Source organism: Zalophus californianus, chromosome 6, assembly GCF_009762305.2.
Source record: "Zalophus californianus isolate mZalCal1 chromosome 6, mZalCal1.pri.v2, whole genome shotgun sequence".
Taxonomy (NCBI): domain Eukaryota; kingdom Metazoa; phylum Chordata; class Mammalia; order Carnivora; family Otariidae; genus Zalophus; species Zalophus californianus.
The window spans coordinates 102,975,587-102,992,905 of NC_045600.1; the positions used below are offsets into that span (position 1 = coordinate 102,975,587).

Consider the following 17,319-nt stretch of genomic DNA (forward strand, 5'->3'; position numbering starts at 1 on the left):
CCCAGTGGGTGAAGGGGCATGTGGGGGGTTTGCAAAGCAGCTCCGGGTGCCAACATCTTGGCTGGGATTTTTATTGACATGCCCGACCTGCTCTTGAATTCATACCTGTGTGCGTGGTTAATCATTTCCTCTCTGTTCCTGTGTCACCCGACCTTTTAATGGTTATTTCTAGTTGAGGTATGCAGAGTCGAGCAATTGTCCTGGCTTTCCATGCCTCCGTGAAGGAGAACTAAAGAGAGATCCTTGTGTGAATGTTCTCCCTACTTTTCTGATCTCCCCGCCTTGGCTGCAAAGGGGGGAGCATGATCATTCTGGTCTTTCTCTATGTGGGCGGTTACCCTGTGAGGAAATCCCATGAGCCGTGTTCATGTACTGTTTTCCCTGAGTTTAGGATTAGCTGGAGTTCTCCCTCCTGAGTTGTGAATGTGGGGGACTGGGCGGGGGGGAGCCTCTCTACTCAGACTCTGCCTTCTGGGCTCTCACTAGTTGGGAAGAGGGAGGTGTGAGGGGCCCGGTGGGGGAGGGGCGGATTCTTAAGGAAGGCCTGTGGCTCCCTGATAAAGCTGGCTGCAGGTAGGATGGAAATGGGACACTCTGCCGTCTCTCCTCCTCATCCCTCCCTGAATGAAAGGCAGCTGGCTCCCAGTGAACAATTGAGTTGCCTCACCCTTCTAGATGGTGACACGTAGACACCTGGATGTGCCTGGTGGGCTAAGTGTCATATACTGAAAGTTCTGAATGTTTGAGCTGAGCCCCAAGGTACCTGAGTACAGACAGCCCAGGAAAGCAAGATGGAGGGCGAGACCCTGGCTTTTGCTTCCGAGGCACCTCTGGCGAGCTATGACCCCATCAAGGGATGGGTGTCTGCTTATCAGCTGAGCTATTCCCTTTCTCCCTTGCAGAAGAGCAGGTCAAGGGTGGAGACAAGGGAAGCTCCTTCCTGGGCCTTTCTTCCAGAGAGCACAATTGTTCACTGGAGATTGAGGCGAATGACAGGCCCATGTTTTATATTGACCTTTGGTTATAAAATGCATGCTGTTATCAGGGCTATGTTTTGCCTGCTGAGGGGAGAGGGGGTACAGCCCTCATTATTGGGTGCAGTGGTCTTCCAGTGGGTCAGAATGGAGCCAGTGTTTGGAGCAAGAGAGAGGAGAGGGAGGGTGGGCAGTTCTTACTTTCTTCGAGATCCAGGCTCCCACTGAAGCACGGTAGCCTTGCCCTGTTGTCCTGTCAGCTGAGTAGGACACCTCTGCTTGTAGTGGAGTGTGCAGAGCCCCATGGCCCCTCTCCTAGGTTGCATTTGGGCAGCGTTCATTGACAGGCCCCAGGGCCGGAGTCGACTTTAATGCCAGCCATGACCCATACCAGAGAGTGCACTTTTGCTCCCTGAGGCTCTTGGATTAAGGGACTCTAAGTGACGTCCAGGAGGATAGCCTGAGTGCAGGACTTCCTTGTTCCACAGACACACTTGGCTTCATGGCTCATCCTTGGATAATTCTGCATCTACAAAAAGCCTGTTGAATGACTTGAATAAGGATGAACATAGGCGCTGTGCAGTGAACAGGGTCACTGGGAGGGGAGTGCTATCTAGACAGGAATCTTGATCGTCTTTGCTCCCTAATGTCTGTGATACTGTCTACTACATAACAGATGTAAAAAAAAAAAAAAAAAAAAACAATAAATTGAATTTTGCAGCTCCAATGGTAGCTAAAGAGAATGTGCTGCTTCCAGTGTTTCTCCACCCCCTGTGGCTAAGATGAGTAAAACAAACCCTTACCTGGCATTTTCTTTGTGTCTTTGACCTGAGTTAATTGATTTCTTTTTTTTTTTAAGATTATTTATTTATTTATTAGAGAGAGAGAGAGAGACAGCGAGAGAGGGAACACAAGCAGGGGGAGTGGGAGAGGGAGAAGCAGGCTTCCCGCCGAGCAGGGAGCCCGATGCGGGGCTCCATCCCAGGGCCCTGGGATCATGACCTGAGCCGCAGGCAGACGCTTAACGACTGCGCCACCCAGGCGCCCCATGATTTCTGTAGTAACCTTACAGGTTAAGTCTATTATTGTCTCCCATTTTGCAGAGGAAGAAACTGAGGCAGACTGCAGTTAAGCAGCCAGCTCAAAGTCATGAACTGGCATGGCAGGAGTGGAGTTGGAACACCTCACAGCCCTCACTGGTGAGGGTAGAGATCCGAGGGGTGTTTGCTCATCTTGACCAGGGGTGGACATTTCTTCAGTGAGGAGGAGTCCTTGGCTGAGCGGGCCTGCTTGTTCCGGGATGGACTGGCCGGAGCCTGGGCAGTCTACACCGCTGCTGCCATCCTGAGCTGTTTACAGCTTCCTAGGACCAAAAAGTGTTGACTTTAGAAGGAGAATGTCTGGGTGTCTGGGTTTCACCACTGGTTCCATTGGCTCATCTGCCACAATGGATGGCACAGAAAGGTTTCTTGTTGGCCCCAGGTGACCTTCGCCCATAAAATTAGGACAAAAATGGTCAGAGAAGAAATTATGGAAAGGAAAATAATCTATGTTTTATGAACTTTATACCTTATCTTTTAGCAAGAAACCAAAACCACAACAAAAAAGGACTTACGATCCAGCAAGATAGCATACATTCAGATTGGGGTGAAAGAAAAGCAAGGGTAGGATCATGAAATAGACACAGGGGTTAGGCTATAAAGCACTTGGCTTTCAGCCCTTCTTGCAGCCAAAACCAAAAAAGGAAACCTGTTCCTCTGTCCAAGGCTCCCTGCCTGAAGAGGCAGGGATTAGCCAGGGGGGTTAGGGTGTAGGGAAGTGGAGGTGAGGCTCAGTTTGCAGGCTGCACCAGTGCCCTGAGAACATCTCACTGGAGAGGGAGCAGAGCGTTAGTCTTCATCACAGTGCGTCGTCTAAGCTACATGATTTTCTCAGGGCTTTAGTGGATGTATATATAGTGAGACTTCTCATAAGAGCTGAAAACACATACCCATTTTTGTTTGGCGTGTCTAGGTTCCTATATGCTTTGAGCGTATGATCCTTTTGCCGTAAGTCAGGACCGTTAATTTCAGCACCTGTTTAGCAAGCATCTCACTGTGCTGTGTGTGGGGCTAGAAACAGCTCAGTGCCGTGTTCCCTGTGGAATAATGGTTAAATGACCATGTACTTTGGTTTCAGACCTCATTGAGATTTGCTTGTGTGGACGATCTTCTTGCATGATAAAAATAAAAATATCGTGTCTTTTACAGACATACAGACGTATAACCTTGTAGTTTATTAACATTATTATGTACCTAATTTGCATGTTTAAAACATTCCCACAAAGGAAATCACAGGTCTTGTTTCGTGCTTCATACTGGGAACACTGAGAGCCAGGAGTGAGAAGACGACACTGGAGGCTTTTTAGTCTTTGATCACTGAGCAGTGCTCCGAAAGGGACTTATTTTGGTGGTTTGGTTTTGTTGTATCACATGGGCCATGTTGTAACATTTGAGGTGGTAGAAAAGCTGAGAACACGAATCTTGCAGTGAATCTCTGGGGTCCCTCCTCATGTTGAATGTCTACCTTGAGCTAAGCATAGTCATCTCCGTTCTGTGGCTTCACCTGTGAGATGTTACGAGGAGAGGACAGGGGAATCCCGTGGGAATAGTTGGCCAAACATCCCTTTCATGGGAGCCAGTCGCCCCCTGCTCTCTGAAGAGCAGAAGGATCAGAAATAACAGGCCCAAAGGCCCAAGGCATTGGCAGGCCTGGGAATGAACCTGGACCCCAGACTCCTTCCCAGTCCAGCACCCTTCCCTTGAACGGTCTTGCCTACTCCCCAGCATGGACATCCGTCACGCTCAGGCTCCTGCCTCCAGGAAGGGCGCTTAGCTGTCTTGGGCCTCTGCTTGCTGCTTCTTACCGCGGCTACCAGGGGCCTCCCTGCCAGATTCAGTGGTATCTCCACCCTCATCTTCCTTGGGCTGGGATCAGCACGTGGCACAGGTGCTCTCTCCCTCCTGTTCCGCGCACCTTCTTCTGGGCCCACCCTCTCTTGGTTCTCCTCCTTCACCTACCACTGGGCCTCCTTGCCAGTCCCTTCTTGTCCTGATTTTAGAACATTGTCCCAGGACTCCGTCCTCAGGTCTCTGCTCACTTCCCTAGATGATCTTTCTAGTCCCAAGGATTGAAAGATGATGAGCTCCCCCGGCCATTATGTGTCCTGCTTTGTATTTGACCCTGTTCTACCTCCCCACTGAATATATACTAAAGAAACTCAGGGAATTTTTCACCCCAAAATCTGTGCCTCTAGCAGCTCCCCCCCGCCACCATCAGTCGCTGGCTTCTTCATTTTTCCAGTTGTTTTGGATAGAGATTTTCTTTCACTGCTGTGTATGTTCTGCTTCTCTTCGTCTGCTTCCCAAATCTCTGGGTTTCTCTCCTGTGTTTCTTGTTGACCGACAGGCCTAGGTTTTGTCTGGTCTTGCTTCTGTCTGCTCCCTGCTGATCCACTTGCCCCTTTCTCCCCCGCTATGTGTTTTCTATTACCTTCTGAGCTCCGGTGTTTACGGTCTTGCTCTGATATTCTGCTTTCAGCCCCATGTCATGGCTCTGTATTTCCCTTTGATGGAATCTCTCTAGGCTTGGCTAGAGGGACCATTAATTTGCTCTGCGGAAAGTCCAATTATTAGCCTGGGAAGGGCAGCCTTCATGCAGGGACACTTAAAATCCTTCCTATTCCCAGGGAATGGAAGAGATTAACCATCCCATCCTCTCTGGTGCATTCCATAAATGGCACCCGTGACAGAGTTCCATGGTCTTTACCACTGACTGTTACCCCCAGTCATGCTCCTGAATCTCCGTGGTTCAGGAAACCTCACAATTGTCACCAACCCCAGGGTGATAGACTATTCCATGCAATGATCTCTACATTACAGTAAATTTGTCAGTTGATGTCTAGAGTTTAAGTTTTTCCCAAATGGGGGAGTTGGTTGTTTATATATGCCTATAAAAACAGAGTTGGGTAGACCCTTTCATCTATCACCTTAAAAGTCCTTGATATTGTAGGTGGAAAACCCCTGGATATCTTGTACCCTTCTGCCATGTCAGCAGTCCAGCCACTGCCGAGGCTGTAGTAAATTGATTCGATTTGGGGAAGATTCCCAGTGAACACTGCTGTTATTTATTGAGAACTGTTATCTTGACATTTTTCAAGAAACATTTTCACAGGCAGTTCATTCAGAATGTAAGTAGAGGTCAAAATGACTTTATAGTTGGACAGCCTAAATGTTGGCTCCATGCATCTGTGTGTATATACTGCCCATGGACTCCAGAACATCTGTTTAAAAAAGTCCTCTGTATGCAGTTGACCCAGTCACCTGTTGTTAAGAAGCTGGCAATCAATCAAGCATGCGAAGAACTGATGCCCCAGAGGCACCCACTCCCTGGGCCTGGTTAGCCTGTGGCCCTCTCTGCCTCTTGATTACCTCATTGCTTCTTAGCATTTGCATTCTTAAGTGGGAGGGGGGCATCAAGGCAGCTGGGGTTCAGGTTCACTACCTGTAGGCTCTCTAAGAAAAGATAAGAAAGGATGAGAACTTATTAAAGAGGGCACGTTCTGCATGGAGCACTGGGTGTTATGCACAAACAATCATGGAACACTACATCAAAAACTAATGATGTAATGTATGGTGATTAACATAACAATAAAAATTATTTTAAAAAAATAAAAGAAAGGATGAGAACTTGAAATTCCTGTGGTGTATGTTATTGATACAGTGCTGGGATTCTAATAGCTCCTAACTCTGAAGTGCATTGTTCTGTTTGCCAGGAAGACAGTCGGCTGGGTTTGTGTCAGGTGCAGGGAAGAATCCTCTCTCTTGTGCCTGAGGAAGATGCATTGGATTGAGGCTGGCTTGGGTTGAGGGCTAAGTTTCTGGCCACAGAAGAGAGCGGGTCGTCAAAATAAGCCATAAGCCACCAACTCAAAGGAAATGGACTAAATTTTTGGACTTAGGTTTTAAAAAGAAGTCATTTATGAAATAAAACCTAGCCTAAACCTGTATACTTTCTAAAACTGGGCATTGGGATCCCATTGATAACCCCTCAGGGTTTGGTTCTTTTATGAATTATACAGGGCTATTACCATTGTGGCTTCTTGTGGGGAAACTGAAGCAGAGCGGCCAGAGGGCCTTGCTTGGATTTACACAGGATCCTCGTGTTGGACTTGGGCCCAGATGCTGTCTTCTGGTACGTGATGAGGTGGAACTCTTTGGCCCTGAGGAGCATCTGAGAGGGCATTCATGCTTCTTCCTGTCCCCAGGAGCTGTGGGGAGAGAGCTGGGGCACTGAGGCTGCTAACGGAAGCATCTTCAGGAGGTAGCTGTGGTGCCCAAGGCTCTCTGCCTCTCACACTGATGATCCCATGTTAGAAACCCAAAGTAGGGAGCACCATTGAGAAGGAGTCTTGGTGAACTTCCATAGATCCTTCTTCCCTAGAGAGTCTACTTGCCACTTTGTGATAATGTTAACCCTGAGTCTAGATGCTCTTGTTTTATTTAAAAATTTTTTAAATCTTTTAATTTGTGTTTTTACCCAAAGTATTCACTTTAATTGCTATTTTATTTCAGTTATTTAAAGCTGATTTAGAGTCTAGCAGTTTTTTCAAGACTATTATGAATATCACCATTTGTCTCTTTGTGTTTTCCAGACATTCTAAGTAAGGATCTTCAAATCATTTAGGAAAATGGTGGCCCTGTCCTTAAAGATTTGTGTCCGCCACTGCAATGTGGTGAAGACCATGCAGTTTGAACCATCTACAGCCGTGTACGATGCATGTCGAGTCATTAGGGAACGGGTACCGGAGGCACAAACTGGCCAAGGTAGGCCATTGGTTATTCACTGGCTTCTTGAAACGTGTTTGTATGTTCTTTGCTTAGTAGCTAAAGAAACAGACGGTCTGAGTGGTACCCAAGTGCACTAGTGTTGTGTATGTTTCCCAAATGAAATGTCTTCTTATCCTGGACACTACTTACCTCCGGAGTAAGGCGTGTGTTGACAATGGCCACAGCTGCCACTGGGTCATCATTGTGATGCCCATTGTCATGACCCTTCCATACCTCAGCATTGCTCTCTACAGTTTACAGGTCACTTTTTGATATGTCATCTCATTTGCCCTATAAGGTACAAATGAAGCTACTCCAACAGTTACGCATTTGTATACACTGAGCCCTGTTTTCCATACACGCAGCCTGAAGCAGGTTGGAACTGCCATCAGGATGCAGGGCAAGCCTTATATTTCAGTTACTTTGAAGGGGCTTTATAAACTTGATCAAACTCTTATGGGGGTGGGGAGCATCTATGAATCTGTTTTGTTTCCTGTTTGTTTAAACCACTGACCACTATGAATCTGAGTTTAAACAAAAGCCATTCATAGAATTTTTATTTTCAGTTGCCCTTTCTCCTCTCTCTACATTTCCTTCCTTTATTTAGTGTTTGATTGGCACTTGAGAAATTGGGATTTACTCCCAAATTAATAAGCCTTTACTGTGAAAATGGGCTGAAACTTAACTTAAAAATGGGAGTATGAGACTCTTAGAGATAGGCATTGATCTTCTCAAAAAGATGTCACAAAACTGCCAAACTTTTGGTCTAAAAGCATTATTTATATTATTTTAAACACTTTTTTTATTTTTGGGTAAATGTAGAATAACAAAGGTTTCCCACATTCCCGCCCTTGCTCTAAATTCTGGTTATCCAGTCATTTCTGGTGTCTTCTCTGCTACTGTTTTTCTCCCAGATTTAAAAAAATTTCTCTGGGTTAGATTGCTGTTTGGCTCTGGTGAAAATCAAAACCTTTTTAGATCTTGAAGTTGTTTTTCTAAGAAACAACAGGAGCTCAGACCCTCACCTGGGTCTCTGAGGTTACCTTGAATCACATTCAGGAAGACAGAAGTCTTTAATTGTATTTATTTATTTATAATCTTTAAAAATGTATTTATTTAAGTAATCTGTGCACCCAACATGGGGCTAGAACTCATGACTCCGAGATCAAGGGTCTCATGCTCTATTGACTAAGCCAGCCGGATGCCCCAAGATAGAAATCTTTAGACAGGAAATGATACAGCTTTTCTCCTGCCACCATGCTCTTGTACTTCCTGATCAGACTAAGGGATTTCTATGGAGAACATAGAGTTTTATTTTCCAATTATATTCATAATTTAGTGGGGTGGGGGAGAGTGGCTTCATCTCCCTGGGCCCTCCTGCTTGCCTTTTGTAATGCTGTTTTGGGATGATGGAAGGATTATTCAAAGTGTAAAGGCTCCACTGGCCCCCCTTTGCCTAAGTGGCCTTGGGCTTAAGGGGTCACTTCCTTAGTTTCTCCATGGCTCCTCTTGTCCTTCTTCACGGCTTCTCTGCCAGGTTTTTATATAGCAAGTGTTAGGAAACAAAGCCCAATTCTTTGGGCTGTTCTGTTCTTGGTGTTTCCCTAACGTGTAGACACAGCTGCTGCCCACTGGTTTTAAGAATCACGAACCTTCTCTGTGGGTGTTGACGTTGCAGCTCAGGCCTCATTTCACCTCTTCTGCTTTACCCCTTGGCTTGCTTGTGTTGTCAAAACGAAACCTGTCTGATGCAGGAGAATGCCCACATCCGGCCAAGTCAGCAGACTCAGGGCTTGGAAGTCAGTGATGGCTTCAGCGGCACTCTGTCTTTTATCCTCTCTTCTCTTTATCTCCCAGCTTCTGATTATGGGCTATTTCTCTCGGATGAAGACCCCAGGAAAGGAATTTGGCTGGAAGCAGGCAGAACACTGGATTACTACATGTTGCGAAATGGGGTATGTTGTAGATGTCATTTTTGTTGTTTTTGTTTTTGTTTTGTTTTGTCACCTTGTCTGTGGGCCTTCTCTAGAAACCAACATCCTATTATGCCTTAGAGAAAAAGGGAGACCCAACAATCTGTTTTGCTCCAAGGGCATCTTATTCCTAGTTTTGACTTTGTAAGGGCTGTCCAGGTAGTAAGAGGAAATATCGGCAGTCCAAATTCTTGCAACTCCACAGAGTAATTAAAGCAGCTTGGGGTTAGTGTGTTCAGCTCTTTGCACATGCCATGGTTGCACTTGGTAGCTAGGAAATAAGATAGAGCGTCTTTCTGTAAGGATATAGGAAGTATCCTGGTGACTAATGATAAAAAGTAAGGGTAGATTAGAGGGGAAAACAAGAAGATCTTAAAGGTAGTCAGCGATTGAATATAAATCAGTTTTGTTTTTGTAAAGGGAAGTCCATATGAGATGCAAGCTTGATAACAATCAGCGACAACAAAAAATGATTGTGTTTGGAATTAGAGGTAATGAGTAAAACAGTGTTAAATATTGTCTTCAGCTTAACCTTGAAGATAACTGGGTTTTAGTATATGGAATGCACATACCTGATTGGTCAGTATTCCATAAAGTGAGAGTGAATTATGTGGTACCAATTAATTTTCCATTCATAATTCTGTTGTTAAATGTAGTTTAAAAAAAAAAAAAGTCTATTTAAAAGTAACTTCCAAACCTACTACCCCTGTTTCATCTTGCCATTACTGAAAAAACGACTTTTGTGGCATACCACCACTATAAAGAGCTATGGGGGTATTATTTATTCCTTCGTGACGTCTATATTAAAAATTGCTTGCAACCATAAGATAATTGGAGAAGCACACTACTGTCTTTTTCAATGGTAAGTAGGATTTTTCCTCTGCTAGTTCTCATCAAAGCAGATCATCCACAGACTTTCAGGAAGGCATAAGCTACTTTAAGTTTATAGAGGTTAGTTTTCAAGAATTGTAAGCTATAAACGGTACTTGTTCGGGGGCAATTTCACCATCAGATTTTAAGAAAGCTTGTTGGAAGCAGTTACTTAGCACTGGGGTTTCTGTTTTAGTGGCAAAAATCTCATGAAAACTTGGAAGGAGGAAATCAGAGTGTGCTAGGGAAAATTCATTTTTTTTAAAGAAAAGTGTCCAAGTTGATTACCTGGTTTATCAAGTCGTATGAAAATTTTGTGGGATTTTGCTATAGGATATTTTGGAATACAAGAAGAAACAGAGACCTCAGAAAATCCGGATGCTGGATGGATCCGTGAAAACAGTGATGGTGGATGACTCCAAGACCGTTGGGGAACTCCTGGTCACTATTTGCAGCAGGATAGGTGAGCATTCCCATGCCGAGGTTCCAGTTTTTGTTTTGTTGTTAATTACGCACCTGTTGTTTCACCCCCATTTGGTGACTTGCCAATCCTGAATGTGTCCTAGCCACTGATTTCTGTCCAATCCTAGGACGGTGCTGCTATTCCCTAGATAATGCAAACCTGCTAACTGGTATTGTAAACACTTGAATGTCTCACTGAGTCGAAATTGAGAGATTTTCTCTTTCAAAAGCCAAAGGAATTTTTTTTTAAAGATTTTATTTATATATTTACTTCAGAGAGAGAGAGCACACCTGCGTGGGCACGTGAGAGTGAGCATGAGCGGGGGAGGGGCAGAGGGAAAGAGAGAATCTCAAGCGGACTCCCCACTGAGTGCAGAGCTTGATGGAGGGCTGGCTCTCAGGCCCCTGAGAGTGTGACCTGAGCCAAATTGAAGAGTCGGACGCTTAGCCAACTGAGCCACCCGGGCGCCCCCAAAAGGAATTTTTTAATTGAAAATATGTTTGGAATCCTATAATTCAGTTTCTCTCTCCATGACTGAGATTGTGTATAAGCATCAGTGACATCCTATATTTCCCTGAAGACTGATAGGGGCAGCCTGTACAATTGATTGCTATACAACTTTTCTTCTTGTAGCTTCTAGTCATCTCCTTTCTGCCTGAAACCCTTCAAATATTTGGAAAAAGTGTCCTGGCCTCACTTAGTCTTCTCTCCACACAAAGGAAGACCAGTTGCTTCAGCCACTTCTCGTTTGACCCTGTCTTGCCTTGGTCTACATGATCTCTACTCTGTGCTTGTTTCTTGAAAATTAGGAGAATTGAATGTGACATTTTAAACATGGCTTAATTAGCTGAGAAACCTTGTTTTTGGCCAGAGTTATTTGATGTGTGCTCCTGGGTGGCCCCCTGACCCTCACCTTTGTAAAGCCTCTTTCTGTTCTGTGCTACTGGCGACTCCTCGGAGTATCACAGGCCCCCGGCTGGAAGGAGTGACAGCAGTGTCATCACTGGTAATTATAACCTAATTTATATTTTTAGGAATAACAAACTATGAAGAGTACTCTTTAATCCAAGAAACGATTGAAGAAAAGAAAGAGGAAGGGACAGGGACGCTAAAAAAAGACAGGACTCTATTGCGAGACGAGAGGAAGATGGAGAAGCTGAAGGCCAAGCTTCACACGGATGATGACTGTGAGTGCCAGAAGGGAGCTTGGGGGGCGCCGGGGGGGGCTCAGTCGTTAAGTGTCTGCCTTCGGCTCAGGTCATGATCCCAGGGTCCTGGGATCGAGCCCCGCGTCGGGCTCTCTGCTCGGCGGGGGGCCTGCTTCTCCCTCTCCCACTTCCCCTGCTTGTGTTCCCTCTCTTGCTGTGTCTCTCTCTTTCAAATAAATAAATAAAATCTTAAAAAAAAAAAAAAAAAAAAAGGAGCTTGGGCCAGGTGCAGGTGTGGCCAGGCCTCATTCCCCTCCCTTCACGTACTTGACCCTGGGCAGGAGTTTTCTGTTGGCTGTTGGTCTGTGGCACTAAACGACTTCTAAGGGAAAAAACAGACTATAGTCCTATTTCACACCTAAAAAAAGTAATCTCTTAATGTCAAATATATAAATTATGTTCACACTGTCTTCTAAAAAAGCTAATAATTGGTTTAAACTGGGGCCAAATAAGGTTGGATGAAGTGACGCTTACCTGTTTTTGTCTCACACTTCCCCTCCATCTCTTTTTTCTTCCCCCTCTCGGAATTTCTGGGAAGAAGAAAGCAGCTTGTTACTTGTATGGAGTTTTCTACAGTCTGGATTTTGTTGACTGTGGTGTCACTCTAGCACGTACTTCTGTCTCTTAATTCCTGACATCTGGAAACGTGATCAGATTCATGTGTATGTGTCTATTCTTTAAGTAAAGACTCCTTATGTGGTGTTGTGTACTTCCGTCAGAACGTTGTGTTTGGTTGTCTCCTTTTTTGTGATGTTAACAGCCATTGATGACCATTGCCTAGATCCGTTATTTCCTTAGAGGTTACAAAATGCTGATTATAGGAAAGTCCTCTTCTGTGACCACACAGTTAATATTTGGAAAAGCCCTTGTCTACACCCACGTTTTCCAAAGTATGCTATGTGCATCTGGTTGCCCAGCATCCCCCACCCCATCGAGGATCTTACTTCATGCACAGTTATATAGACCTTCCCAGGCTCTTTCTTTCATTGTTCTTGCTGCTGCATTGGGAAGATGTTATCATGGTCATTATGTTTATTGATCTTCAGTGAAGCTTTCATTTCCTGTGACCCTTTCTTCCTTCTTGTTTTTTTCTTTCTGCCTCATCTGATTTCCAGTTACATACTTCTTTCCAAGTGAGACGGTGGTAGACAAATCCCAAGGATTTTTATAAGGTGCATGATACTCTCCCAGGTACCATGGGGGATGAGATCACTCCCACACGTTGCCTGTGCTGAAGTTGCTTAGAACCCAGTGAGGCTTGTAATACTTACTTACTCACAATGTGTGTGTTAAGCCCAGGGAGGAGGATGGGAATGAGAGCTGTGGAAAGTGTAGAGCGGTGCTCCATTCCTGTGCACCCAGGTAACAGGTGAGTGTTTTCTGAGTGAGATCCAAGCTGGACCATGGGCAGGGTTCTACCATCCCTGATCCCTTGGTGTTCTGTCCTGCTTCCCACCCACCCCTCATCCCGACTAACCCCCCCCCCCCCCGCCAATTACTTCTGTTTTCTTCTTTTTGTGCTTACAGGTAGAGGTAACTCATGATAATCAGTTATAAATTCTTTCATGCAATGAGACTGAAGTATCCACTGTTGACTTAAAGGAAAATGCTCACGTGGTTGTCTTGGCATAGATCATTGATTTTTTTCTTTCCCACCGTGTTAAAAATTGATTGTGGGGCCTTAACAAACTTTAGGAATGGCTGAGAATTTTCTCTCAGGTGTTTTTTGGTGGGTCATATGGCACACGATGGTATATGTGGAATAATTTTGCAAAGTTAAAAAGCATAGTTTTAATATAAGTAACTAACTGAATATCAGCATTCCAGAAACGCCCTTCTCTCTTGATAAATCTCTTCAAACCAAGAGGAAGAATACATACAGCTCTTTCATCTGTCTTGTTGTGTTGCAGTAAATTGGCTGGATCACAGCCGAACATTCAGAGAACAAGGAGTAGATGAACACGAGACATTGCTACTTAGACGGAAGTTCTTCTACTCTGATCAGAATGTGGACTCGAGAGACCCCGTGCAGCTGAATTTACTTTACGTTCAGGTACAGCATTTAGTGCTCACTGAGGGTGGTGAGAAGTCAGGAAGTTCCTGGCCGTGGCTTGTGGTGAGCCGGAGCTCAGCTCAGGCTTCCACAGGGTTTTTGGCACACAGTTTCCAGGGGGCACTGTTGCGGGATTCCTCACATGCTTGGATGTGGTACGGACTGATGTTCCACAAAGAAAGGAGGGCCTTTCTGTGGCCTCCCAGATTGAGACCTGGTGGTCGGTACTGTATCTCTGCCTGACTTGGAGGCACGAACGGGCTAACCACTGCACTAAAGCTCTCGTCGCTGGTGTCTTAGGATACAAGTGAATACTGGTCAGAAAATCCATATTTCTCATTACCTGAAAGATAGTCTCTTCATAGCCTTTTATGTCTTCAGCATTAACCCGTTGTTGAAGCTCAGACAAGTCATTTCACTTCTCAGAGTTTGCAGTTTCCCGATATGTAAGGTGCTGGCTTCGTACCAGAGGGTCCGCGGTCTTTTTTTCGGCTCAAGGAAATCCTGATCTTCTTTCATCCTTTCCTTCCCTCCCTCCCTTTCCTCTCCTTCTGTTTACCTACTTATCTGCCCTTGGAAATAACGCGGGGGTCAGCAAAATGCTGCCCTGGCATCCCCTGTGTTTGTAAATAAGGTTTTATTAGAACACAGCTCATTCGTTTGCATGAATGAAAGGGTTTGTTGGGTGAACCCTTTCCACATCATGTAACTGTTTACTTACTGTCCGTGGCTTTTCTCCCCGTTTCAGTGGCAGAGTTCAGTAGTTGTGACAGAGCCAGCATGACCCACAAGGTCTAATATGTTTACCCTCTGGCCTTTGACAGGAAATGTTTGCTAACCCCTGAGTTAGTAGGTACAAGATGGCATGGAAGGAGGAGGGCCCGGAGGCAGAAGGAAGATAGCCAGGCACCAAGAAAATGCTTGTTGGTTTAAGGCTCAGAGCCATCGCTTAGTGTATCTGCCCGGAGAGTGGTCTGGGGCTCACTGAACTGGAGAAAGAAAAGACAGAAGAATAGATAGCAACAGAAGTGGTGGATCAGGAACTGGGAGAAGGACTTTAGACACACCGGGCATTCCTCATTCGAGCATTGTGCATTTTGCTTATTTCCCTTACATGGCTGTGGTATTGAGTTACTGTCTGTCCATCTCTCTCCCCATGCCACCACCTTACATTACGTTGGCCTTTATCTTGGGATGAGGATTGGGGGTTGATTTTACCTCTACGTAATTTTTCTGTTAGCTTTAATGATTTAGGGACATAAGGAGTATATTGTGAATCACAAGGATTTCTCTTTGCCTCTTTATTTTTCATGATCACTTCTACCTTCCTAGATATTGAAGCTTTAGTTTTAATATTCTGGATACTGCTGATGTTTTCTATCTATAGGCAGTTTGGGGAAGGACTTGTTTTCCTTCTGCCTTAATCCTCCTGTGCTACAGTCACCTGCAGTGTCCTGAGTGTGTCCCTGTTGGCTGGCGCTTTCCCTCTGCCCCACAGAGAGGGTGCATTCAGATGCAGGAACATGTCCCTGGAGAGTATGCGTGGTTCCCCCAAGCTCCTGATGCTTTTCACTGCCTCTTGTGTTTCAGGCTCGGGATGATATCCTGAATGGCTCCCATCCTGTCTCCTTTGAAAAAGCTTGTGAGTTTGGAGGATTTCAAGCCCAGATACAATTTGGACCTCATGTGGAACATAAACACAAACCGGGATTCTTAGAGTAAGTAATCGTTTGGGTTTTTTTCCTCTTCTCGCCTCTTCTTTTCACTATTTATTTCTGAGCCAGCTACATAAAATACATACCCTATTTGTAATCACTTGTGAGGTTGTTAGCTCTGCCTCAGTTGAGTATATGACCAAATTTGTGCACCTTGGAGAAAGCAAAAAGGCCTAGAAATTCAACATCGGAATGACTGTGATGGTTAGTGCTCCAAGTTCTGGCAGAGGGTGATTCCATGGAGACCACAGAATTTGTAGCACCCTGCCAAGACATTGTCTATAGTCTGTCCTGGGATATCTTTGGGTTTGATGAACCCAGGACCTCCATCTTCTGAAATCTCTTCCCATTAGAACCTTCCTTCTTCACATTAGGCCAGATTTCGTCATCTTTAATTTCTTTTCAAGACTCTCCTTTTTAGAACAAGAGAGCGTAAAAGAACTTCACGTTCTTTATTACAATCTTAGGAATTCTTCATTGCTCTGAAAGGGTGGGGTACACATTACATACTTCGCTTTTGCATACATCTGGTCTTTGGTTCTCTTGCAGAAAATGATGGGGTGTTTTGGGGGAGAGCTCAGTTCCTGGAGATTTAAGAGAAAGCAACCCTACAGATATATCATGGCCTCACAGAACGTGGGCCTTAGGGCTGGATTTCCTAGAAATACACAGCAGGACAGGCCCAGCCACACATAGGCTGCTTTTGTTTGAAGTGATCTTGCCCTCTGTTTTGATCAGCTTCTCCAAGAGTTTTGTCTCTTCCTTCCTCTGGTAACATTCCTTTACCTGTTTCTCCCCCCATACTTTTCTCTCTCCTGCTTCCTCTTCGGGCAGATGAAACATTTGGATGAGCCCCCTCCGACAACCCCCCCTCCAGCAAATATACAGAGTGTCTTGACGTGATCAATAGCCTGCTGTGACCTAGAGTGTAACTTGTAGAAGCTTTGGTGGTGGGACCTGAGCTGAATGCCAGCTGGGGGCAGACGTCCCTTTTCTGGAGGATATGCCAACCTGAAACGTGTTGAGTAGGGCATCACTTGCATTATGTCCAAGTATATTGAGGGACGAGGGTAACATAAGTGTTTACTTGGCCCTTGACCCCACTTTCACTTTGGTGGAAAGTAATTGGGATCAGCATAGGCCCTAGAGTAACAAGAAAATCTAACTTCTTCCCCGGCAGCAAATGTGCTTGGCCAACATGGTGATGGTTCTAAACTGAGTTGTTACCAAAAAACCCTCTACCCTTGGGTTTAATGAATCCGAAGGAGCCTTTCCAAAGTGACGCTTTGGCCTACAATATACTGCGCAGTGAACTTGTGTCTAAGAACGGCTCTCCATATGTCCTGTCACTCACTTGGTTCTGTATTCTCCAAATAAGTCATATGGCCAAGTGTTCCTCAGGGCCCATTTCTACCCAATCGGTCTGGCTTCCTTCCTGCAGGAACCATGCGAAGTTTGCCTTTCTCTGTTCTGTGACACCCCAGATGGCTCACCTGTGTGGGGCTTCCAAACGGTATCAGAGCATTGGTATTACCCTTATAGAGTCTTCTGCAGTTTGGGGGCCCTATGGAATGCTGCATACCTATACCCCACTAAAAATGCCCCATGTCTTAATCTGTGGTAGCCAGCCAGGGTTACACAATCGTATTCAGTCAGTTTCCTTTTTTCTGAGATTATAGTATGAAGCTCATGCCTCTGTGGTATGTGTATCCTTACTCAGATTCCAAATTAAAAGAAGCTTATTATGCCTAGTGGCAATTATTTTTCCTTATGAGTTTGATTTACTTTTTAATTAGACCAAATCTAGTCTAGGTAATGAGGCATTTTCATTTTATGTAGGTATTTAATTGTATACCTTGTTGCATGTATTGTATAGGTAAAACTTCCTGAGGATACTCGTCTCCTCTTAATTAAAACAAAATGACGTGGTCACATTTCCCTGACTGAAAAAGTGATCAAAGCCGCCTTCTTTTTTTTTTTTTTAATTTTATTATGTTATGTTAGTCACCATACATTACGTCATTAGTTTTTGATGTAGTGTTTCCATGATTCATTGTTTGCGTATAACACCCAGTGCTCCACGCAGAACGTGCCCTCTTTAATACCCATCACCAGGCTAACCCATCCCCCCACCCCCTCCCCTCTAGAACCCTCAGTTTGTTTCTCAGAGTCCATCGTCTCTCATGGTTCGTCTCC

General features: G+C 44.9%; 1 protein-coding gene across 1 annotated transcript in view; it reads left to right on the forward strand.

The window, feature by feature from the left end:
* Window positions 1-17,319, forward strand: part of TLN2 (talin 2) — a 437,998-nt gene that overhangs the window by 228,833 nt on the left and 191,846 nt on the right. Inside the window, exons 4-9 of the mRNA XM_035728108.1 lie at window positions 6,667-6,838; window positions 8,699-8,796; window positions 10,018-10,147; window positions 11,182-11,334; window positions 13,266-13,408; window positions 14,999-15,126. Of these exons, the coding sequence (XP_035584001.1) occupies window positions 6,703-6,838; window positions 8,699-8,796; window positions 10,018-10,147; window positions 11,182-11,334; window positions 13,266-13,408; window positions 14,999-15,126 (788 nt within the window). The 5' untranslated portion in view covers window positions 6,667-6,702. The remainder of the gene's footprint in view (window positions 1-6,666; window positions 6,839-8,698; window positions 8,797-10,017; window positions 10,148-11,181; window positions 11,335-13,265; window positions 13,409-14,998; window positions 15,127-17,319) is intronic.